The sequence below is a fragment of the Giraffa tippelskirchi genome, chromosome 3 (assembly GCF_054371585.1).
Source record: "Giraffa tippelskirchi isolate mGirTip1 chromosome 3, T2T-mGirTip1v1.2.pri, whole genome shotgun sequence".
Taxonomy (NCBI): domain Eukaryota; kingdom Metazoa; phylum Chordata; class Mammalia; order Artiodactyla; family Giraffidae; genus Giraffa; species Giraffa tippelskirchi.
The window spans coordinates 22,891,482-22,915,026 of NC_137277.1; the positions used below are offsets into that span (position 1 = coordinate 22,891,482).

The following is a 23,545-nucleotide window of genomic DNA, read 5'->3' on the forward strand; positions in this document are numbered from 1 at the left end:
CTAACTAGCTTTGTGAGAGAGAAGGAGGTCTGTTTGGGGCGGGGGTAGAGAATTGGGAACTCCCCCAGTCCCAGACTGAAAGAAAGAGGAAAAGCCAGGAAGAAAGTCAGCGGGTGAGAGTGACAGTTCCTGCTGTCATCACCTGGCAGGATGTAGACTTGTCTGCCTCACACAGCACCAGAAACCATTTCTCCACTCTCCTGGTTCTTGTTCTTGGGGTAGTAGACCCAGATAATCCTGTCCAGAGTGTGCATGTGTGTGTGTGTATACAGGGCAACGGACATTCAGACCCTGCAGATGAGGGGTTAGCAAACCCAAGGAAAGAGGAACCGGACAGGCCCACAGGTTGAGTGACTGGCTCATGGTCAACAGGGAGGTGATAGCAAAGCCAGCACTGCTGGGACTGGAGCCCATTCTGCCTCCCATTGTGGTGCTTTTCCCCTTGCCTTGCATTGGAATCAATCTTTCTCTCCCGTGTTTATTCATTGAGCAGACATTTATTGAGCATTTACTATGTACCAGGCACAAGTCTTAAGTAGGAGCAGCAGACTGTTCACAAGGGAGCTCTCTGATGTGGGAAGCAATGGGTCTTAGGGGAACCTGGAAGAGAAGTCCCTGCCTTAACCTGGGGAGATCAGGAAGGGCTTCCTGGAGGAGGTGAGGCTTGAGCAGAGTCTAGAAGGCTGGTTAGGAGTTAACCTGCAGAGAATGAGGGAAAGTGTTCAAGGCAGAGGAAGCAAGTGACGTGCATGACACATTCTTGACACTTCACTAGCAAAGGGTGCTCTCAAGGTGAAGGGAAGAGTGGGGTCACAGGAGCATAGATTTGAGGTGGCCTACCTGGGAAACAGCTGCAGTGCTCCAGGTGAGAAATGAGGGTTTGCAGTGGAACAGGTAAGGAGGCGGTGGCTGCAAGAGACAAATAGTGTTTAGGATTGAGAGTTCTTGGAGAGCAATTGGAGGTGGCTAGTGAGAGAGAGAGAGGCATGTGGGTGACTGTGGGTGATGGTTTTCCCAGACATAGAGGAAGCAAGTGAAAAAACCAGGTTAGAGGCAGACATTAATTTTGGACAAAGTGGGCACAAGTCTAAGTGGGAGCTGCAGACAGCTCCTCCTGTGGGAGGACATCCAAGAGGGAAAGAGCAGAAAACAGGCTCCGTCTGGGGCTCCACAGAGAACTCCATCTGCAGTGGATCCTGGTATTTTCAATCAAAGGTAGGGGTCATTAGCTTCAGTTTACAGATTAAGCTCTGTGAGGTTAAGCAGTTTGTCCATAGCTACATAGCCATCAAGCAAGGACTTGAACTGAGATCTTCAGATTTCAAGTTCTGTGGTGTCCATGACCCCCAAGTCTTGTGCTGATTCCCCTGGGCCAGGATGCCCTGGTTTCTGCAAGGGGAGGGCTGCTGGGCAGGAAGAAGCAGGTGTCCAAGTATGTTTCTATCTTCTTGCCACATGCCTTCTGCATGAAATTGCATTCGCCCAGAACTTGGCAGGTAGGGGTATTTCTAGGTGGTTTGGAGATATTGAGAGATAAGGGGAGAGAGATTCTTGTCTCTTGGTAACCACCAACCCTCAACCATCACACAATAAGCATGTTGGTGGTTGTCAACACGTGAGGATTTCAATGACCATGAAGTCGGTTGGGACTAGGCCAAGAGAGGCTGATGCTCCTACCGCAGCCACCTCAGGGGCTCAGGAACTGAGATGCTGGGGACGCCTCCTACCTCCCTCCTTGACCAGCTGCTTCTGTCTTTTCAGTAGTTTCTGCCCCAGAGTGAGCTGAGGTCAGAGAGGTTGAAGGTTTCCCTCATGCTAAAAAATGAGAGCTGAGTTGTGACCACCAGGGAGCAGGGCAGAAGATGGGGTGGTTTCCAGCTCAGTACCCTCAAGAAAAATCTCATCTTAGCCCCAGTAATCACATCCACAGACAAGTGTGCCTTGGCTCCCTTCTAAATCAGGCATTCCCCCCACTGTCTCTTTTTTAGTTGTTTTTTGGGGTGCATATATTTGTCTCCCTAACTAGATGGCAAGCTCCATAAGACCCGGACAGGGCCTGTTTTGTCTGCTTGGCATGTTTCTAATTCCTGACTCACATTTGTCAAATGAATGAATAAATGAATGAGTGCCCCCTGAAGATCCAAGCTCTGGGCCTCACAGCAGAGGCAGCTCATGTCTGTTTACTGAATGTGCTCCAGTGAGCAGCAACAGTCACTTTCAATTCTGCAATTGATGGTGGGGGCAGGGTGCACTAAGAGGTTCCTTCCCTCTTCCCACCCTCCAACTCCCTCCCCCCCCGCCGGAAACAGATGGTAAAAATGCTTTAAATATTGCTACTTCCCCTAGCACATTTCTGAGCCGCTACCCTACCCCACCCCGGCGCAGCCCAGCTCATTTTTAACCAGGGCTGAAATGGAATCAGCCTAGATGGGCTCTGGTAGTCAATTCTCCTTCCATCTAACTCTGGGCACCACTCTGGGTGGGATGAAAATTCTGTAGTTAGTGAACTTTTCCCTCTTCTCTCCACAAACTACCCAGCCTTCCTCAGTCCTCTTCAACTTGCGTTCATACTCCTTTTTTAATACTCCAAACACCATTTCTCAGGCTGTAACTTAGCTTATAGCCCTTCAGTCCAAAAGCAACATATCCCCACTGTGCACCAGGCTCTGGGCTGATGGGAGTGGGCAGTGGGGAATACACAGGTGAGAGAGACACGACCCCACCCTCTAGGACTCACAGTTGATTGGAGAAAGCAGACAGGCCAGTTATCATCTCAGTGTAGAAAGGAAGCCCCATTTGACTGGAGAACCAGGCCAGGGCTTGGGAAATAGGTGGCTTGTGTAGTGGGCACTTGAAGGGATTTAGGAACCCACCTTTCTGAGAAGGTGAAAGGCGCTCAGATGGAGGAAACACAGAAGCAAAATCATAGTTGGGCACGTGTGGGCAAGAACCATGGATGCAGAGCATGGGGGATAACCCGTAAAGGCAGGTGGGATGTTGTTCTTGGGGGTTCTTCAATGTCAGGTGAGGAGATGGATCTGAATCCAGTGGGCAACAGGGAGCCATTGAAGGTTTTTGAGCTGTGGAGTAACAGATGCTGAGCTGTGCTTGAGAAAGGTTAATAGGGCTGTGAGGAGGATGCTCTAGGTAAAGGGGAGGCAGGGAGACCAGTTAAAGGGTTGTTCTCTTGGGGGAGAGGAGCACTGATGGGCTGTAGGTGGGCAGTAGCAGTGGGCTGGAAGAAGCTGAGTCTCTTGTGTGGTGATGGGTCTCTCTTAACTGCCCCCTCCGCCTGATGTTGGTTTGTTTTCTTCACATCTCTTTTTGTCTTCTGGTTTCCCCCAGTTTATGCAAAGAAGGAAATTCACACACAAACAACAACAAGAAGTCCCCCCCTTCCTCTGTCTCCTCCAGTCTGGTTCTCTCTTGGCCCGGGCTCTCCTTCACTGGATCTCAGTATCCTGGACCCCTTTGTAGGGTCTTGGCTGAAGGCTCTCTCTCTTTGCTCCATCCCTATCTTCAGATGCCCACTCTTGGAAATCAGAAAGCTATGCCCAAGCAGGTAGTTTGCCAGCAAATCATGGGAGCAGCACTGCTTTACTCCTAGGAGTTGCCCATCACCAAGGAGCCTGCAGAAGGAGAGGACACCCAGCCCTCCCTAAGGGAGCTCACTAGAAGGAGGCCTAAAGGCCCACACTGGTGAAACAACTGGAGACCTGTTGAGAGTTGGAACATTCTCCCAGCTCACAGAGGATCCATGAGCCCTCTCTGCCTCACACAGCTAGTAGGTACAGAAGGTGGGTAGCTTAGGGTTTTGCTTGTTTTGAGTGCCCCAGACATGGCACTTGGAGAAGGGAGAGCTGGCATCTAGTGTGGGCCCCTGTGCTGGGTTTCCTGATTTGCAGAGGAGACTAGTCTACCCAGAGAACTCAGGGGTTTCCTCAGGGTGAGGGGGAGGATTTAAATTTTGGACCCCGTTTTCCTTGCACCTCCAGGGCTCTGGACAGGTTGCTCATTGTCCCTGTGAGGTCCATGGTGCCCTCCCGGGGCCAGTGTCCCAGGGGATTCCCAGGCCCCTTAAGGGACAGACTCGCGGGGCTTCGGAGACCTCATAGGCAAAGCTTGTGAGAGCCTTCCCCAGGAGGCGGGGCTGCAAGAACCTGGGCTTGACCTGGGCCCCGAAGTCCCCCCCCCCCCCCGAGTCCTAGCCCTGTCTGACTCGGGACTTGCCATGGGACAACTGATGGCCAAGTTGATGAGCATCTTCGGGGAACGGGGTAAGAGGCACATAAGTCATCCAAGTGACCACTTTGACCCAGCTCCCACCTGCCACTCGCCCCCCCTTTCCCCCCCAACCTGGGGAGGTGGTCTGGGAAGATGCGATGAGGCACCTCAGGCTCAAAGAATCCTGCGTAGGGGCTCCCTGCCTGCTCCGAAGTCTCCCCTGCCCCTCCCCGCCCACTCCTCGTCGGTCGCGCGCTTCGGTGCATCCCTGGGCGCGCGGCCCGGCGAGCCTCCTTCCTCGGGCTAAACGCCGTCGCCGGTTTCCTACGGTCGTGACTTCACGCTCAGCTGTTTATTCAGACCCCTTTCTCTTGGCAAGAAGCCCTGAGCTCCTCGGACCTTTCTCCACAAATGTGGAGAGGGGAAAGTGGGGTTCAGCTCTCATTTCCGCTGCCCCGAGGTGGCTCAGGGGTCCCGTCCCGGTGGGAAAGAAACCTGTCCTGTTAGTTTCTTGTGAGGCGAGGGGGACCGGGAGCAGAAGTAGTACCGTGGGCCGAGGTCCCCCAGCCTGCTGGGAACACTTGTCTCCTTCCTGGGAGGCCTTGTGGGGCACACAATCCCTTGGTCATCGGGTTTGGCCCTGACCCTGCCCTTCCCCCGGATGCCTCCAGAGCACAAGGTTATCATCGTGGGACTGGACAATGCAGGGAAGACCACCATTCTCTACCAGTTGTAAGTGACTCTCGGATGGGGAGGGGGCTGGGCCTTCCCACCAGACTGACAGTCGTTTGGACCAATCACCGGAGCCCTTTCCTGGGTCTCCTGTAGCCGGGAAAACAGACAGGCGGAACGCTGGTGTGACCTTCCTGATACAGAGGCCCCTCGGTTCAGTGGCTTCTCAGTCAGGCATTCGAATCCTGCTCGGTATGAGCAACCTCACTGCTCCCTGCCATCTACGCGCGGTCCCTACCAAAGCCGGTTGCGAGCTTAAAGCTGTCCAAACCTGACCGATGATGTCCTGCTTCGCTCCCCCTAGCGTCAGGTCTCTGCTAACTCCGGCACCCCAGCCTGTGTCTTCATTTTTTCTCCCCCTTTCAGTCCCTTCTCAGACTGGAGAAGGAAATGGCACCCCACTCCAGTGTTCTTGCCTGGAAAATCCCATGGACGGAGGAGCCTGGCGGGCTAGTCCATGGAGTCGCAAAGAGTCGGACACGACTGAACGACTTCGCTCACTCACTTTCAGACCCAAAAGGGAAGGCCAGCTTTGGGTCTGGCTGGACTCTGTAGGTCCTGGTCTAGCAGAGCCTGGCACGTGTGCGTTTCCCGATATTCACTCTCTGGATGGCATCTCTCCTGTTTGGAACTTTCTGAGTATTTACTTAGGTAAAATTCTCCCTGGAAAAGTATAATTTTTCCTGAAGAAAAGAGAAGTTAGAAGAAAAGAGAAATTCAAACAACATGAGCATATATATATAGTAAAGTTCCCTCTCAACCCTAACTCCCAGTTTTATGTCCCAGGTTTTCCAGAAGTATTTCCAACATATAAAAACGTGTTTTTTCTAAGTCACTTTAAACAAAGCCCCTCTCTGAAGGCCCTCATTTATGTCTGTCTCCTTTTTTCAATCCCTTGCTACTCCAACTGTGGTCCACAGACTGGAGGCATTGACATCAGCTGGAAGCTTGTTAGAAATGCAAAATGTTGGGCCCAGTCCAGACCCTCTGGATCAGAATCTGCCATTTAGTAAGACTCAGCTGCATATTAAAGTTGGGGGAGACTGTTCTAATGAGTCTCCCCTCTCTGGGGTCCAAGTCAAGCAGGACTTGGTCTCAATCCTGTCTGCATTCCCTCATCCCCAGCAGAGGCTCTGTCAACCTGGGCTGAGTTGCTCTGAGTTAGATTCAGCCTGACTTAAGGTGGGGGCCAGAGCTGACAGTGGACTGGGCTGAATGGTTGGTGCCCTCTCCTACCTCCCTAGCCTGACAAATGAGGTGGTCCATACATGTCCCACCATCGGTAGTAACATGGAGGAGATTGTTCTGCAAAAGACCCACTTCCTCATGTGGGACACAGGAGGACAGGAGGCTCTGCGCTCCACCTGGAACACATACTACTCCAACACTGAGGTGAGGAGGCTGCCTGGGCTGGAGGAGCTGTGTGATATTAGCCAGTCACTTAACCTCTCTGAGCCTTGGTTCCCCCACTGTGAGATGAAGACTGTAATAATGGCCTCTCTGGGACTTCCCTGGTGGTCCAGTGTTTAAGACTCTGTGCTTCTACTGAAGTGGGTGTGGGTTTAATCCCTGGTTGGGGAACTAAGAGCCCACATGATGTGCAACTTGACCAAAGAATTTTTTTTTTAATTTTCTCATGAGTTGTGAAAAATTAAAAAATTAAACAAGACCTAATTCAGATGTGTTGAATACTTAATGCAGCACAATGCCTGTTAAAATTTTTGAATACTTTCTGGCAGCTTTCTGTTTGATGCATCGGATGGGGTAAGCTCTTTGTCTCTGGGGGCCTTACTTTCTCACTCTGGCAGCAGCAGAATCCAGTGGTTTCATTCCTAGAGTGAGAGCTGATTTCAAGCTCCAGCGCTACCACTCTTAGGCTGTATGGCTGGGGGCAAGATACGCCACATCACCTCACTGACCTTCAGTCTCCTAGTTTGTAAATGGGGATAGTAACAGTTCCAGTTCCACAAGGTTGTGGTGAGACCCAAGTGGAATCACAATCCCCAGGATTTGGTATAACTTCTGGCACACAATCAGAAGTTGTGCTCTGTCCACCCTGGGTCTGGATAAAAAGAAAATTCAAATGGGACTAGGGCAGTGAGGTCTTGAGACTGGACAGTTTGTTTTCTGTGGGGCTCACATCAAGGCAGAGTAAAGTGGGAAGAGACACATTCATGGGATGAATGAATGTGTGTGTCATCACTCACAACTTCCCTCTGCTGGCCAGTTCATCATCCTTGTGATTGACAGCACAGACCGGGATCGGCTGCTGACCACTCGAGAGGAGCTGTATAAGATGCTGGCTCATGAGGTAAGCTCCTTGCAGTTGGGAGAGGACCCAGGGCACTAGCTACTAGCTGTGTGACCTCAGTCTACTCACACAGCTTCTTGAGCATCATTACTGATGCCCCAGTCTCTGAGCACCTCTATCCCAGCAGCTTGGGCAGGGCAAGATTATTCCAGATGAAGGGCAATAACGCCTTCAGCGCAACTGATCACAGAATTCAGAGTTGCAAGTGCAAGTCCTGACCCCACTTCTCACTCACTGTGGTGGGACCCCACACAAGTTACTGCACGTCTCTAATTCTCAGTTTCCCCAAGTACAATATAAGTGGGAAAGGTCATCAATTCCTACCTCCTGGGATCATTGTAAGGATTCTATGAGCTGGTTAAGAGGCACTCCATGACTCCTGGTGTTGTTTCATGTGGTTGTTACTGTTGGGCAGGGCCTCCATCCTTGCCCCACCTGGGCATGGGCTGTCTTGCTGGGAAAGCAGGAGAGCTAGAGAGGGCCCCTAGGGCAGTGAGAAGGGAGGCTGGGTCCTGGCAGGCTGACCGGGGCTGGGTTCCTCTGTCCACAGGCTCTACGAGATGCTTCCATCCTCATCTTTGCCAATAAGCAGGACATGAAGGACTCCATGACCATCGTGGAGATCTCCCAGTTCCTCACCCTTAGTGCCATCAAAGACCACCCGTGGCACATACAGGGCTGCTGTGCCCTCACCGGGGAAGGGTTAGTGGCTGTCCTACATGGACCTTCAGGGCCCGTCCCAACCAGCTGATCATCAGAAACTTCTCTTGTCTCTCTCCTGTCAGAATTTGACTCATAGCATCCTTTAGCATCTGGGTCAAGACAGCTGAACACCTATCCACAGTTAAGATGTTGTGGGTAAGCAGTGAGCAAGACAGTGTCTCTGCTCTCTAGGGGCTTGTTCTAGTGGGGAGAGGGGTGACACTCCAGTCAAACACAAACATTTTCAATACTGAGAAGTGCTATGAAGAAAGTGAAATTGAATAACAGGGATGGGTTTGCTAGAGCTCTGGTGGTCAGGGGCCACGTCTACTAGGACGTGACTTCTGAGCTGAGACCTGAGTGAAGAGATAGCCATGGGAAGACATGGGGGGAAAAGCCTTCCAGGCAGAAATCACTGACTCTGGCCTTGAGTTTCCTTATCTGTAAAGAAACCTGTTTCCTCCCAGTGTTTCTGTAGAGAATAAATGATATCATTCATTTAACATTCACTGAGAACCTACAGTTGTTCCTCCATAGCCATGGATTTCACATCCTCAGATTTAACCAACTGTAGATTGGAAATATTCAGGAAAAAAAAAGCCAGAAAATTCCAAAAAGTGAAAATTGAATTTGTCATGTGCTAGCAATGATTTACAAAGCATTTATATTATATTTACCACTTTTTACATAGCATTTACAATATATTAGGTATTATAAGTAATCTAGAGTTGATTTAAAGTACTGATTTAAATCAGTGACTAGGTTATATGCAAATATATGCCACTTTATACAAGGGGCTTGAATGTCTGAGAATTTTGATGTCTGCAGGGGTCCTGGAACCCTGGAACTCCATGGATACAGAGAAATGACTGTACTTTGTGCCAGGCACTGTTCTAGGCACCTGAGAAAAAGTAGTGAACAAAACAGATAGCAATCTCTGCCCTCACAGAGCTTACTTTCCAGGAGGGGAGAAAGAGACACTGAACAATAAAATTAAGAAAAATGTACAGTAAGTTAAAAAGTGATAAGTGTGAAGGGGAAACATCAATAGGAAAGGGAAGTTGGATGTATGTTGGGGAGAATGTTGCAATTTTAGATAATGTGTCCAGGGAGGGGCTGCTGAGAAGAGAGCTGCTGATTAAACATCTGAGGATGTGAAGGAGCTAGGTCATGGTCACACAGAAAGGGCCTTGAATCAGGCCTGGAGAATCCCCTGTCCTCTTCCCTCTCAAGTGGAGTCACAGTGGGTTAGGGGCTTGGATGTCCAGTTGAAGAAGGGGAGACTTTAGGCAGGCCAGCCCAAGGAATCACGTATTTCTGGCCATGTCCTTCCAACTCCTGGGTCAGGAGGAGCCCCTTGCCCCCGTCTCCAGCCCACATTCAGTTCAATTCAATCAGCATTTCCTAAGTAACCCTCATGTGCCATGCACTGTGCCAAGTGATACAGACATGACCAAGACCCCATTCTTGCTTGGAGTTGCTCACAGTCTAATGAAAGAACTTGCTTATGGAGCCTCTTTGCAGGCCTTTGAAGCCACCCTGGCACTGACCCAATGATGGAGTGGGTGGAAAGGTGGCACTGGAGGCTTGCCCAAAAACATTGCTAAGGTGGGTCACTAGGCCTCCTTGTCCAAGAAGCCCTCCCTGACTCCCAAACATCCAGAGGTCTCTGTACATCTCCTTTCTAAACATTATCACAGATGTAGTTATACAATTATTTGCTTGATCATTTGTTTAATATCTATCTCCTCTGCTAGACTGTAAGCCCTAGAGGGCATGTCTATTTTTTCACCAGTAACCCCTAGCATAATACCCATTGCACAGTTCATTTATATTTGTTAACTGAAAGCAAAACTGGATATAAATTTGGGTGTTCCAGCAGTCAGCTCTGGGTGGGGCTGGGGGCTGGGAAGGCCATCAACCTCATGGGATATTGCTGATCCTTGCCCTGTTCTTCCCTCCCCCAGGCTGCCTGCCCGGTTGCAGTGGATGCAGTCCCAGGCCACTGCCAATTGATTTCCCAGCCTGAGGCCAACCAGAAACTTGGAGGGTTTTGCATGGACTATATGGGTAGAAAATCCAAGTGACTATTTATTATTTTTCTATGACGCTCTAGTGACCAGAGGCATCTATGGATGGCGAGATTGCCACTGTCCACCCAACACCCCCACTGAGGAGCTAGACGGAGGACTCTGAGTTGCTGCAGACAGGATAGCAGAAAAAGCTGCCCTTCACTCCTTGGAAGCAGGCATCCTTCTTAGAGACACCAGGGAAGCTGATGGATGTGTTGGGGGATTAGAAAGTGGAGCCCCCTCCCTCAGCCCTCAACCTCTCTGTAGGAAAAATGGAGGGCAGAGTAAGAGACCCCTGGAATTGTTCTTTATTTCCTAGACCTCTACCCCAACCCCTTAACCCCCACTCCAGCTTTCCGGCCCCTTAGCCATCTTTGTCCCATATGCTTCGGTCAAAGGAGATTCCAGAAAGGTGAAGGGGCTGGCTCAGGGGAAGGAGGGCAGAGCCAAAACCTGAGAGGGGAGAGGGTGGAGGACAGGACCTTCCAGCCAGAGACATTTCCTCACACCGCAGGGGGTTCCACTCCTACCTCACCTTCCCTTCCCTCTGAGATGCTGGGTCTGACCACAGTTTTTGAGCTTTAAGCTACCCCTTCACTCCCAGTGTCTTTCCAGTGTGAATCCAACTCCTCCCAATATCCCAGATCCCTACAGCATTTGTTTATCTTGTCTTTCTGTAGTGACTTTTTTCCCACACTGTAGTAGGAATTTTATGAAGGTATAATAAATGCCATTGAAAACTGCTCGCCTTTTATTTCTGCCTGCTCCTTTGGCTGCACCTCAAAAGTGACTTTCAGTTTCATACAAAGTTCTCTGGCAGGGGAAATCCACCTAGGAAATGGAAAGGGGCTGCCTCAAGGGTCTATTTGGGGACTGGCTCTTCGGTCCTGTGCTTAGAGCCCTCTGCCAGGTGACTAACACCAGGTTTGCCAGCACTCAGAGCACTGGGCTCTGCCTGGGCCTAGGGGAACGAGGGGAGTAGGGGCCTTTAGGGGTTGGAAAAGCCCAGGAGTCCCATCAAAGTAGAACTGGAAACAGGATGGAAACCCAGGCTGCCTGTCCTGTTCAGGGAGCAGTGCTATTACCCCCAGAAAACCTGGGATGGTCCTGAGGTCAGTGGGTCTGTTCTCTTCCGAAGTCAGGAAGTGCACAATGCTGTGAGAGTCTGGACACAGATATAGTGGGCTCAGGATTTCTTAACCCTGTGGTTTCCATAAAGAGTGATTGTGGGGGAAGAACTCAGGAAGTCTAAACATCTCCATTCAGATGCTGTCTTCCTTCCATTAGGTTAACTACAAAGAACACAATAGGTGAAAATTAATTATTCCCTTATTCCGTAGAAATTCACCCTAACTGGCAAGGAACGCAGGTACCACGGGGGTATAGCTCAGTGGTAGAGCATTTGACTGCAGATCAAGAGGTCCCCGGTTCAAATCCGGGTGCCCCCTCAAGGCCTAGGACTTTTTTTCTTCCCTGGTTTCTTAGTCTTGCAGTACTCCTACTAAAGTTCCCTTACAGGGGAAAGGGGAAGGGCCCTTCAACACTGCGGACCTCTTTTACCGGCGATCAGGGTGGAGCCCAGTTTCTGCCAAGCCACGCCCTCAGCCTCTTGGGGGCTGTACAAACGCCCACTCTCCTGAAGGTAGGGTGGAGGCGTGAGCGCCCGCACGCAGGTCTACGTTCCCCGGGATCTCAACTGCTGTTGGAAGACAGTTTCTAAGGGACGGGTTTGGGCTGGGACAGGAAGGACTGGAGGAGTCTGTGAGCGTGTAGGAGAGAGATGGGCGCCAAGAGAAACGCTAGGGGCGCTCTAGCAAGGCAGGAAAGACGGACCCAGGCCCAAAGGAAGGTCCAGGAAATGAGAAATCTAGGGGAAGTGAGGGACTTCCCCTCCCGCATTCCCAAATTGCTTTTTCTTACATCATTAGAATTCTTTAGTTCAGAGTTTCAGGAAACAAGCTCTGCATTCAGATAAGTAGTCTCTCGAGATTTATATTCTCTCTGACTCTTGAAAATACTGGATTCCACTTCCGTTTGTGAACGCAGGCAGAGCGCCTGCGCTGGAGTAGCACTAGAGAAGTCATCCGCAGGCGCGTAACCAGCAGAGGGGGTATAGCTCAGTGGTAGAGCATTTGACTGCAGATCAAGAGGTCCCCGGTTCAAATCCGGGTGCCCCCTTGTGTGTGCTTTTAACGATCCAAATTCGGGTTCTCCCAGCAACCACTTTTCTTACAACTTTCTACTTCCACGATTTTGTGTTGACATTTACTTCACTACGTCTATTTTGGGCAAGATGAGGAACGGCGAGACAGCAAAACAAAGGTTCTAGAGCAGAGGTTCTCAAAATGTGTTACTGAGAACAGCACCACCAGCTGGGAACGTGTTAGAAATACGAATTCTCGGCCTCAGAACTATAGTACTTGGGGGTGGCTCCCAGAAATCTGTGTTTTATAAGCCCCCCAGGTGATTCTGATGTACACTAAAGTTCTAGAAGCTTACATTAAAAAAAAAAATTGACACGTTATTTGCTTCTAATTATTTCCAAGTTGCTGTTTCAGCCTGAGTCCTTTATTAAGAGACCTTTTAAAACAGACAGCGCGCGGGGCATCCCGGACAAGGGACTGTTCAAAAAGATCAGTGCCGGAGCTGAAATTCCGTCCTGGGTCCTCTCACCCTGACCTCTCAGAAGGTAGGGACAAGGAGATGTGAACCAGCCTGGCTGGAGTCGGAGATAGCGCGCAGCGCGGAGGCAGGTCTGGAAAAGCGAGGAAAACCGCAAAACACGCGCGTTGCGGCTCGTCATGTGGCCACTAGAGGGCAGCAAGAACCCGCAGCTGGAAGCAGCAGCCTTTTTGATCCTGAGAGTTGGCAACACCGCAATTTAAATGAGACAACAAGAACTTACAGACAGGCCTAGTCTTGTCCCATTGTAAGTGATTAGGGGACGTGGGGCTAGAGGAGGTCGCTTCTGGGACCCTGGGTCCTGAGGAAGAAGGAACTGGGATTCTGAAAGATTAGTCTTTACGGCCCCAGCCTGTATATGTCACCCTCATTCTCCTTCCATCCAGCGCGGGATCTCCTTGCCATCGCCCGAAGTAGGTCGAGGAGGGAAGAGGCACCTCCGGGTCCTGACCTGATTCCCTGCCATCTATTAAATCTAAATTGAGGGTATTTTTATTCTGTTCTGGTAGGGTAAAAAAAAAAGTGATCTATTCCCAGAGCCTGCTTATAAGGTGGTGGCAGTTGGGGTGAGGCGTTTCCTTGCTCTCCTCTGAAGATTGACTGGGTCGGGCCCTGTGGAGGTCTGGGGTCCCCAGAAAGGAGGGTGACCTCAGTTACTTTCTGAGGGTGAGAAGAAGTCCAGGTTATTTCAAAGTAGGGGTGATCCAGGTCCCCTCCATCCCCATGTCTGCGGAGTGGGATAAAGTGGAGAGAAGCCATAAGAGGGCGTGGAATTCAGGCCTCTGCTGCAAGGGGAGACTCCTGGGGTGGGGGTGGGCATCAGATCCATACACAACTCCGTGGAACAGCCCAGAAAGTCGGGAAGCCTGGTGGAAATGGGTCGGGGGTGGATGGTAGGAGCCCACGGTCTGAGGAAGGGGCGCCCGCTGTCCCTTCCTGAGGTCTGGTCCTTCGAGCCTTCTCGCCACCGCTTTCCCCCAGGGAGTGGAGGAGGGGAAGGCAGGCAGGAGCTAAGGTGCGGTGTAGGGGTAGCTGATGCTCTTCGGGGGTTCTCCCAGCCCGAGGGTTCCCCGCCCTGTCCCCCTCCTCCTCCTGCTACCCCCCCTCCCCCCGCCTGGGGAGCGGCTGCGGGAGCTCTCGGGGAGCGCTCGGGCAGGGCTGGGAGGGCTGGGGAAGACTCGGGGCGAGCTCCGGAGGCGCCGCGCCCCCCCGCCCCGCCCCCTCCCCGGTCCCAGCTCCGGGAGGCCGCTTGGCTCGCTCGCCGCCCGCTGGCGCTCCGCTGCTCTCACTGCTTGCCTGCCCCGCGCTCCGCTGCCGCTCCGCCGCCCACCCCTCCGCCGGCCAACCCAGGGGACCGCGCCACCCGAGCCGGGCCAGGACAGCTGCGGGCCGGGGGCGGGTCCTGGCCTCTACCATGCGGGCCGAGCTCTGGCTCCTCGTGCTGGTGCTCAGGGAGGCTGCCCGGGCTCTGAGCCCCCAGCCCGGAGCAGGTAGGACTGGCTAGAGTTGGTGGGGGTGGGTCAGGGTCATGGGTCGGGGGGGCAGATGGGCGGGCGTGGGCATGGACAGGTACCGGCAGGCTGGCGATGTCAGAGGCGCCGGGGGTCGTGTCCGCGGGAGGCCAGGAGCGCTGTGGACGGTGGCAGGTGAACAGGGACCCCTACTTTCCTAAACACACGGGGTGTGTGAGTGAGGGTGGAAGGATCAGACACCGATGCCCCGATTTCTCCTTCCCTCCTGGAAGGACACGGGAGGGATCCCAGTAGAGAGGGAATCCATAAGGCATTGGGCTCTGGCCCCAAAGGGGACCCCTGGCCACGCTGGGTGAGGCTGAATTCTGATGAGATGCGGAGTGTGGGATGTCGCTTGCCTCAGTTTTGTTTCCTTTTTCTCTCCCCTGCCCCCACTCCCAAGCTGACCCGGTCTTGGGGCTGAGTGGCAACAGCCAGGAGGATGGAGGAGACCCACCACCTCTCCTCCAGCAAGGCCAGTGGGGAGCCTGACGCCCTCTCCTCTCTGGTACTTGAAGAGCAGCGCTGGGCCCAGAAAGAAGCAACTTGCTCCTTCCCCACCCCCAGCCTCTAGGGTCCTCTAGTTCTACTCTGCCCTGGTGGCCCTTGGCCTTTAGCTGTTCTGGCTCTAGATTAGGAGGGTGGGGTGTCCTACCTTCCCCACAGCAGTTCTCTGCAATCATTCTCCCACCTGGAAGTCCTTTCTGAGATCTACCTTGAGTCTCTTCTGTTATAAAGGAGAACCATTTTTCAACAAGTAATTTTGCATTCTCCTCTTTTCTCCTCATGTATGCAGGCATTCTCTGGGGTTGGGGAGGTGGCTAATTGCAGTCAAGCCTCAAGACAGAGAGAATTGGGAAGATAGAGCTCCTTGCCTCGCGCGGACATAGATGTCTCCCAGGGTGGGATGGAGCAGGTGGAGGGTTTGTCGAGGGGGATGCTGTAGTTGGGCTGCTGTGTCTCAGGGGTTTGAGGGCATCAGGCACAGCATCAGTGACGGCATTCTTGACTTTAATGGTCCCTGAATATAGTTGAGACAGGCCTGGGTTCTGTTGAGAAGGAGAGTGTGTGCAGAGGGCAGCGGAAGCTGAGGTGGCAAGAGGCTGCTGGTGCAAAACCACCAGTTTTCAGAGAGACCACACAGAGAGTGGCCAGAGACTTGACTTCTAGTTCCAACATCTTGCTTGTTGTATGACCTTGAGCAAGTTACTTTTCTTCTCTGGGCCTGTTTCCTCCCTTATAAAGTGAGGCTGTGGGCAAAATCTTTGTGGGATTATGGGATTATGAGAGATCTTTTTTCTTTTTTAGGACTGTCTTTCCCTTTCAGATTTGTTATGATGTGTATGGGGGTATTTGCAACAAAAAAAAAAAATTAAGTCAATATAAAAAGGAATTGATTGGACAGGACAGTTTTTGAGGTCCTTTGCAAACCCATCCTGATGGGATCTTCTGAAGTCTGGATATGACTGGGTTGATGAGGGATGGCTCTGAACCTGACTGAGATGGGAGATCCACGGAAAGGGCTGGGGAAGAGGGCATTAGAAGGAAACAAGGATGGACCATGCAGGGGCCAGAGCCAGGCCTGGCTGAGGGCTGCCTCTTCAGAGTTGGTTGGAAGACTAGATACTCTGGGGGGCCAAAAAGAGGGGGCAGGCAGAGATTCGAATCACATCTCTCAGTAGAGAGCACCCTGTCTCCTCAGCTTTGACAGATTCAGCCAGCAGAAATGAACTTTCTCTGCAGCAGGCGAGGTTGGTGAGACTGAAGGAAGCCAGCGGGGGCAGTGCTTTTTTTCACAAGGGCCAGGCTGGGTTTGAGCAGGGCCCTGTGTGGAGGCAGGGGGTGTCTTCTAGGGAGAACAGATGTGGGGGTGGGACGCTCTGGGGGAGGGCTGCTCGGATTGGCGGTGGAGCCCTGGTGACAGGTGAGAGGGCAGTTGGGAGCTGGACCTGAGAGGTGGGCGCTGCCATCCAGCCCCAAGGCTCCAAGTCCTCTGTGCTGTGCCGGGAGGGGGATGAGGGGTGGGGAGGAGGGGGGCAGGGCTCAGGGGGGAGCTGAGATCTCCCCTCCCTCATGATGAACTGGCCTTGAAACTTCATCTATCATTAAAACAGGAGCAGGAGAAAGATGAGTGACCCAAAGATACAGTCAGGTAGTGAGGGAGACCAACAGAAGCTGATAGGCAGATAGACAGATGCGGAGACAGGAAGATACTCAAGTGCATGGTGAGAGCTGGGGGCACTCTGGGGTCTGGACTGAGTGAAGCCGGAAGTGCCTACAGCAGACAGAGAAGGAAAAGGCCACTGGTGGTGGCAACCTGTCCTGGGAGTTAGCAGATCAGGCCCAGCTCCAACCCTGGGTGACCCTAGCAGCTTCATCCTTTTTCTGCCCCTTGGATTCTCCATCCATAAAATGAGGTTTGGACCAGATTGCCTCTAGGGCCCCTTGTAGCCTTGACTCTGCTTCCAGCCTTCTCCTTGCTCACCAGGGATCTTCAAACAAACCTGGACTGAAGTCCAAGTTCCGCCCAGTGGCCACTGGACAGCCCCTCCCACCCCCACCTCTGCTCGCACTCTGCCCGGATCTGTTCCCCAAAACACTCGGGCTCCTGTCCCCTGGGATCTGCAGGTGACTGGCTTCTCTTCATTCAGGTCTCAGTCAGTTCAAGGGCCACCTCTGAGAGAGGCTCCCCGAGGGCCCTGTCCAGAGCAGAAACAACCCGCAACCCTTTCGTCCTTCTGTTTCCTCCACAGTCCTTCTCACCATCTCACATTGTCTTACTGGCTGAGTTACTCATTTTATGTGTGTCTTTCCCGACTAGACTCTTCATGGGCACAGCACTTGTGTCTGTCTGTTCCCTGTTTTCGCCCCAGCACTCAGCTCAGTGCCCGGCACAGAGTGCCTGTGTGCTAAGTCACTTCAGTGTCTTTGTGACCCTATGGGCCATGGCCCGCCAGGCTCCTCTGTGTATGGCATTCTCCAGGCAAGAATACTGGAGTGGGTTGCCATGCCCTTCTCCAGGGGATCTTCCCAACCCAGGGATTGAACTTGCGTCTTTTACATCTCCTGCATTGGTAGGCGGGTTCTTTACCACTAGTGCAACCTGGGAAGCCCGCCTGGCACACAGTAGGGGCTCAATAAACATGTATTGAATGAGTGAATGAATTAGAGGGGATCGCAGACCTCTTTCTTTCCCTTTGAGAGAAACTCAGAGAGGCAAACTCTTCTTTTCTCCTCTCCTCCCCTCTTTTCTTCTGGGCTGCTGGCTATCCCTCCCTGCCCCTTCCTCATGCCCCCCTCTCTCTCCCCAGATCAGGGTCCTCAGTGGGTCTCTGCCTGCCTGCAGGAGGGAAGAGAGTGTGGTTGGCGGCTTTGTAACTGAGAGGCAGGATTTCAATTCAGGGTCTGGAGCCTTCCCCAGACCCCTTGGAAAGTTGGTCCTTGTATGAAACCCAGGAAAGGCAGGAGGACCCTGCTGGCTGCTTTGTGTAGAGTGTTTTGTTAAAGACTCACAGTGACTTGCCAAGTGTAGGTTTTATCATTTCTGTCTTTCAGAGGAGGAAACTTAGACTTAAAGAGATTTTGCAATTTGTCCAATGTCATAGTCAGTAAGCGGTAGATTCAAGGTTCAATCTCAAGCTTATTTGATTCCAAACTTGTGTTTTTATTGCTGTGATAACAAGGAGGGTTTCTGATGAGGCTGTGCCCCAAGGGAAGGGTCTTCTAAGCCTTGTGGGTCTTAGGAACTCTGAGAATTTAAACACGCCTGCCTTCCTTCCTTCCATCCATCACCTGTGTGTGCTTGACCAGCATCTGCTCTATGTCAAGCACCTAGAGCCTGTGGTTTCACAGGTAGCAGTGATTCTTTAGGATCAGGGCTGGGACCATGCATGTAGCATTTGGGGTGAGGCACAGAAATGTCAAAGAAGGCGCTGGGAAGAAGTGACATCTCGTGAGACTTGAAGGATGAGCAAGAGCTCATCAGCTCCATTTATTTATGGAGCAGAATGATCTAGGCTGAGAAAACTCCCTGTGTGAAGCCCCATGGCCAGAGAGAGGGGGGCTGAGTCCTGGAAAGGACTCTAGGAAGATGGGGGACTGAAGAAGCCAGCAGGGATCTGATCATGAAGGAACTCCAGTGCTGAGTGGGAGAGCTGGGCTGTCAGCTGAAGGGTCGTGGCAAGAGAGGAGCACGGGAGGGATGGAATGGAGTTTTTCCTCTGGACAGGATGCTCTGGCAGGTGTGTGGGAGACTGGCCCAAGGACATGAAGGATAGAGGCTGAAGTCATCAACAGGAAAGAGGTGATGGTGGCCTCAATCAAGTGGTGGTCGTGGGGCTCGAATGGCAAGCTTGGGTGATGGGTGGGATGAAGGTGGCTTGGTTCAGGCGCTGGGATGGTGTGACCAGGCCTCCTGAAGTCATCTCGTTGCTTCTTGCCCTGGAGCAGGGCAGCGGCACCAGAAGAGGGTTGGGGCATGGCCGCTGGGCTGCCCCTCTGCATTCCAAGCAGTACAGTCTGCCGGAGAACCTCCCAGGTTCAGGCCCAGTGGCAGCTGGGCGTCCTGCCCTGGGACTGCCCTGCACCTTAGGGAACAGCCTGGCGTGTCGGTCACCTGGTGTACTGTGGTGTGAGCAAACCTGCACTTGCTGTGCCTGAGTGCAAACCCTGTCATGGACTGGTCACATGACCTGGGTTTCCCAGTTTGTAAAATGGATCTACAACACCACCCCTCTCATGAGGCGATTGTGGGGATTTAATGAGTTAGTGGGTTTAAAACCCTTGGAATAGTGCCAGCACAGGATAAGCATTCTCTAGAAATGAGCTATTATTGTTATTATCCCTCACAATACAAACACTAGACTTGTGCACTACTTGGGGTCATGGGTGGTGGAATGGAGGACTACATGACCAGCTGTGCTCTGGAAACTTGTCACCATCACTCACAGGCGGGTCCCCTCACATGCAGAGGCAGGGGATGGGTGCTGGGAAGAGGGCAGAGCAGGCGGTATCTGGGGGTTGGAGCCCACAGGAGGAGGACCCAGGGCTTTAGGCACGTGTGTGTGTGTGCACATAGGCCCTTACACACACACATGCAAAGCCAGCTGTGCTGGCTCCTTCTGCAAGCTGAGGGAGTGATGTCCCATCCTAGTCAACTGGGAAGGGGCACAGTGTCAGGGAGACAGGGAGACGGGGCTGGAAGGGCAAGATTCAGGGTTAGGTCAGGGTGGGGCAGGTTCCTCGGTGACCTCCTTCTCTGTCCCTTGGCCCTTCTCCTTCCTGGATACTTGGTCTCTGGTCCTGGCCCTGAGTCTTCCGACTTACAAAATCTGATTTTTGCTTCTTACTGTATGCTCATGACCAGCCTGTGCCATAGGCACGATTGTCATTCTCAGTTTCTACCTCTACTTAGAGAAGTAGACTGATGGGTTCAAGGTCACACAGCCTGTGGGTGTCAGGTGTGCCCTCCCTGGGGGCCCTCTCACCAGGCCTCGGGCCACACCATCCAGGCGCCTCCTGTCTCAGATGCAGGACTGTGATGCCTGCAGATCCCTAGCATCCCTTTCCGGGCCAGCTGAGCTTCTCTGCTTGTTCTGCACAAGCTCCTTTCCTGTTCTGGCTCCTTCCCAGGCCCGAGGGCTGCTTGCAGGAGGACCCAGGGAACTGGGCAGGCCAGCCCAGCACAACTAGTTCTGACTCCAGAGGCAGCTGTGAGCCCCACTCGAGAGGGGCAAGACAGCCCTGGCTTGGGGTCTGAGCCACAGGCAGGCTGCCTTCCCAGTACTGGGTTCAGTTCTGTCTCAGCCAGTGGGCATCTTGGGGCAGGGATTTGGAGACCACCCTTTCACCATCTTCTCTAGAGCATCTGGTTGCGATTAGGGGCAGGGGAGCGAGAGGGGGCCGGCAAGGATCCAGCAGGCGCCAGCAGCCAAGAATGACTTAATTGGATAAAATGTCTAATGACAAACCAGAGCCCCACAGCAAAGAGTCCTGGCGCTAGCCCTAGGCCTGGTCCTGGCCAAGCCTTTTCTCAACCTCTGTCCTTGCTGGCTCCCAAGTTACCTCCAGTATCGTGTCCTCAGTTGTGCAGTGATCGAGCACCCACTGTTTGCTAGGCACCAGGATACACATTTATGGTAGGCGGCAGAGTCCTGGGGGAACCCAAGTCTACCAGGGAGATGGGCACATAGTTGGACCACCAGCGGGTGCTGCAGGACAGAAGGCTACCTCCGGGAGCTCTGGGGACCAGGTGGGGCAGGGCATCTGACACAGCACAGGCCTGAAACTGATGGAGGTCACAGGGAATGTCAGCTCCTCCCATCTGGTGCATATACACATCCATAGTAGGTATGGCAATTGGAGAAACAGAATAATACACATCTTTGTGGGCATGCAGAAGTCTTTTTCTGAAATGGAAAAGCATGGTTTCTGTGTCATTTGGAATACATTTGATGACCAGGAGGGAACTGGAGAGAATATTGGGTCGAGGAATGGCTGCTAGATGGCCTGGGTGCAGCCACTCTTAAATCCTGTGCCGGCCGCAGACATTGCCAATTGATCGTGACCATCTTTCCTGCTAAACACGAATGGAGCCTCAGACTTCTCCCCAGTTAGAGCATTCCTGGTTCTCACTAATCCATTGGAGGTGGCTTTTGAAATGAAACCTGTTTGTTATGCTCGATGGATTTGTAAAGCTCCTTGTTTCATCGGGAAAGTGACTTGCCCAAGATGTTTGAAGGTAGTGATAAAACTAAACAGTGCTCCCCACTATAGAGACATCTTCAGCTGTCACAACCTGGGAGGAGGGGCTACTGGCATTGAGTGGGTAGAGGCCAGGAATGCTGCTAAAAAATCCTGCAATCCTGCAATGCATGGGACAGTCCCCCACAACAAAGAATTATCCAGTCCAAAATGTCAGTGGTACCAAGGATGAGAAGCCCTGAACTAAAACTCTGCTCTCTGGCTTCTAGTCCTGGAGTCCCTTGGAAGATGAGATTATGTGCCATTTCTGGCAGAGAAATAGGGAACTGGTTTGGAAAGTGCTAGAGCAGTTGTTCTCACCCTTGTCTGCCTTGTTAGGTCCAGGGCTTCTCAAAAACTCCCCTGGGGATCATTTAAGAGTCCTGGCCACACCACAGACTAACTACATCAGAATCTCTGGGGTGGAGAACCCAGACACCAGGAATTTTTAAAGCTCCCTAGATGATTCTAGTGAGGTTGAGAATAATCAACCCTTTGGGGGCAGATCAGCCTGGGTTTGAAACTTATCTCCACCCCTGATCTGCTCTATGATCTTCTTTAACCTCTGTGAGCTGCTGATTCCTGTTCAAAAAATGGACAGCATCAGATTTCCAGTGGAGGGCTGGAGTGAGGGCTCAGGTGTTCCGTATGCAAAGTTTGTGGGGTGGAGCTTGGTTCATGCTGGGTGTCTCCTGCCCTGGTGTCAGTGTCCCCAGAGTCAATGATGATATCAGGGGGGTCAGGGCTTCTCAGAATAAGCGGGCTGGTCCCCCTCCCGGCCTTCACCCTGACTGCCAGGACTGAGCTTTCTGTCCCTTTCTCCCAGGTCAGGATGCAGGCCAAGGCTCTGGAGGGGCCACCCAGGAGACCGCGTGGGGCTGGAATCGAAGAGCCCGAGAGAGCCCTGGCCAGGTGTCGGAGCTGGAGAGGACTCAGCTGAGCCAGGACCTGGGTGGGGGCACCCTGGCCATTGACAAACTGCCGGATAATGGGACCAGGGTGGTGGTGAGTGCTGGAGGGACACAGAGGGGGAGGGAAGTGGTGGTGGGGTCCCCAGGTCCCCCTTGTAAACTTGTAAGACCCACAAGTGTATCCTTTGGGGTCGATCCTGGAGGTCATCGTGGAGAGAGGGCTCCCAGGGGAGGGGATGGAAGCCCGGCCCAGCCTGGGTCAGAAAATCTTAGCATCTCAGAGCTTCATAGGCTGCCTACCTCCTTGTGGACTCAGAGAGGTGCAGTGACTTGCTCAAGGATGCACAGCATATCCACAGGGTTCAAGACACTGGTCTCTTCCATGTCTTAGGGCCTCCACTAGAAGCAGAATGAAGGTGGCTATTACTAGTCACATTGACTGCCAGCTCTGGCCCTGTGCCTACCTCATTTCTGTACCATCTACAGACCACGTGGCCCCAAAGGGTTAATGGTGTGACTGCTCAGCCCCAGGGCAGGGCACTCTGAGCAGAGAAGGCAATTAGGGTGGTGAGGCTGAAGAAAACCTCCTCTGCCTGGGGCAGTCCTGGGGCTGGTGAAGCAAGGAAGACATGGAGACTGTGCAGTGCTGGCCAGCTTCCCGGCCAGCCACAGAAGAGGGAGCGGATGGGGGCTTCTGTGTCTGGGGGAATCTGTAATCACGTGTGTGTCTGAGGGTTACTGTGTATTATGTACATTTGCCTGTGTGTCTGTCACCGTGGGCTGCTGGGTCTGTGATGAGTGTGAGTGTGTGAGAGAGACTGTATGAGCACGTCCGTGGTCATGAGCGGAGGCGGCCACGGCTGCAAGTGAAGAGGGTGGATTCTCAGGAGGCAGAAAAACTATGGAAGGAGAAGCACCAAAAGGATGGGCATTTCTTTATGTTTCAATAACTCGTTTTTTAAATCCAAGACGCGCACGCAATCAAAAAGGTCAAATAGTGCTGAAGTCAGAAAATAAAACACAGCAGTCTGCCCCTCCGCTCTGTACCTGCCCACCCCTCGCTCAGAATATGCCACTTTGAGCTTTTCACCTGGCTTTTACCTCCGTGTTTCTAAGTAATTTGCTTATGCAGCTGCCTCTTGATAAATCTGTTTAGACATTGTACGTTGATTGCCCATTGTGTAGATGAAGATTCACCTTCTGTACACTCCCCCAAGCGTGGTTTAATGCTCTCAATATTGTTAAATCCATAGGCTCTGCTTTTTATCTTTATCAGGTAAATATTGTTCACTACTAAGCCAATCAGGGCACTCTCATTGTTTCCTTTCTTGCATCATTTTTGCTTTTCCTACCTCCCACCCCCACCTAGTTGCTTAGATTTTTGTATTTACCAACAGTATATGTTCTTTTTAATTCATTTTTTTTTTTATCTTTTGACTTCACTGCACAGCAGGTGGGCTCTTAGTTCTCTGACCCAGAATCAAACCTACATCTCCCCGCACTGGAAGCGCTGAGTCACTGGACCACCAGGAAACTCCATGGCTATGTATTCTTAAACATTCACTGGCCTCAAATATAATTTTTGGCATGGTCAAACCTGTCTTATTTTTATTTTTTATTTTTGGAATCTCTCTCCTGTTGTCACGCTGCTCCAGCCTG

General features: G+C 52.3%; 2 protein-coding genes and 2 non-coding genes across 16 annotated transcripts in view; all 4 read left to right on the top strand.

Moving 5' to 3' along the window:
- Positions 1-770: 770 nt before the first annotated feature.
- ARL5C (ARF like GTPase 5C) lies at positions 771-10,784 on the top strand. 13 transcript variants are annotated; one of them, XM_081582261.1, is made up of 7 exons: positions 771-894; positions 3,524-3,797; positions 4,896-4,956; positions 6,201-6,348; positions 7,184-7,267; positions 7,818-7,969; positions 9,937-10,784. In XM_081582261.1, the coding sequence occupies exons 2-7, from the start codon at positions 3,758-3,760 to the stop codon at positions 9,983-9,985; spliced, it is 534 nt and encodes a 177-aa protein (XP_081438387.1). In that variant the 5' UTR covers positions 771-894; positions 3,524-3,757; the 3' UTR covers positions 9,986-10,784. The 13 variants fall into 13 exon arrangements, 8 of the variants coding, with proteins under 8 accessions (XP_081438387.1, XP_081438388.1, XP_081438386.1 ...); XM_081582262.1 differs by having other exon boundaries at positions 784-865; XR_014080119.1 differs by lacking the exon at positions 771-894 and adding an exon at positions 9,494-9,577 and having other exon boundaries at positions 3,413-3,797.
- A 633-nt stretch (positions 10,785-11,417) lies between these two features.
- On the top strand, positions 11,418-11,489 carry TRNAC-GCA (transfer RNA cysteine (anticodon GCA)). Its single transcript has one exon. It is a non-coding gene; the product is annotated as a tRNA-Cys (tRNA).
- Positions 11,490-12,147: 658 nt separating this feature from the next.
- Positions 12,148-12,219, top strand: TRNAC-GCA (transfer RNA cysteine (anticodon GCA)). The gene has a single exon. It is a non-coding gene; the product is annotated as a tRNA-Cys (tRNA).
- Positions 12,220-13,602: 1,383 nt separating this feature from the next.
- PLXDC1 (plexin domain containing 1) overlaps positions 13,603-23,545 on the top strand; it is a 64,194-nt gene continuing 54,251 nt past the window's right edge. The window contains exons 1-2 of the mRNA XM_081582265.1: positions 13,603-14,213; positions 21,802-21,980. Coding sequence (XP_081438391.1) covers positions 14,138-14,213; positions 21,802-21,980 — 255 coding nt within the window. The 5' untranslated portion in view covers positions 13,603-14,137. The remainder of the gene's footprint in view (positions 14,214-21,801; positions 21,981-23,545) is intronic.

What these genes read in the sequence shown, in the direction of transcription:
- ARL5C (XM_081582257.1), top strand. Translation starts at nt 4,232, where the DNA reads ATGGGACAACTGATGGCCAAGTTGATGAGCATCTTCGGGGAACGGG. An exon ending in ACCACCATTCTCTACCAGTT is followed by an intron (nt 4,957 to 6,200) that starts GTAAGTGACTCT and finishes CTACCTCCCTAG; the next exon opens with CCTGACAAATGAGGTGGTCC. An exon ending in ATAAGATGCTGGCTCATGAG is followed by an intron (nt 7,268 to 7,817) that starts GTAAGCTCCTTG and finishes CTCTGTCCACAG; the next exon opens with GCTCTACGAGATGCTTCCAT.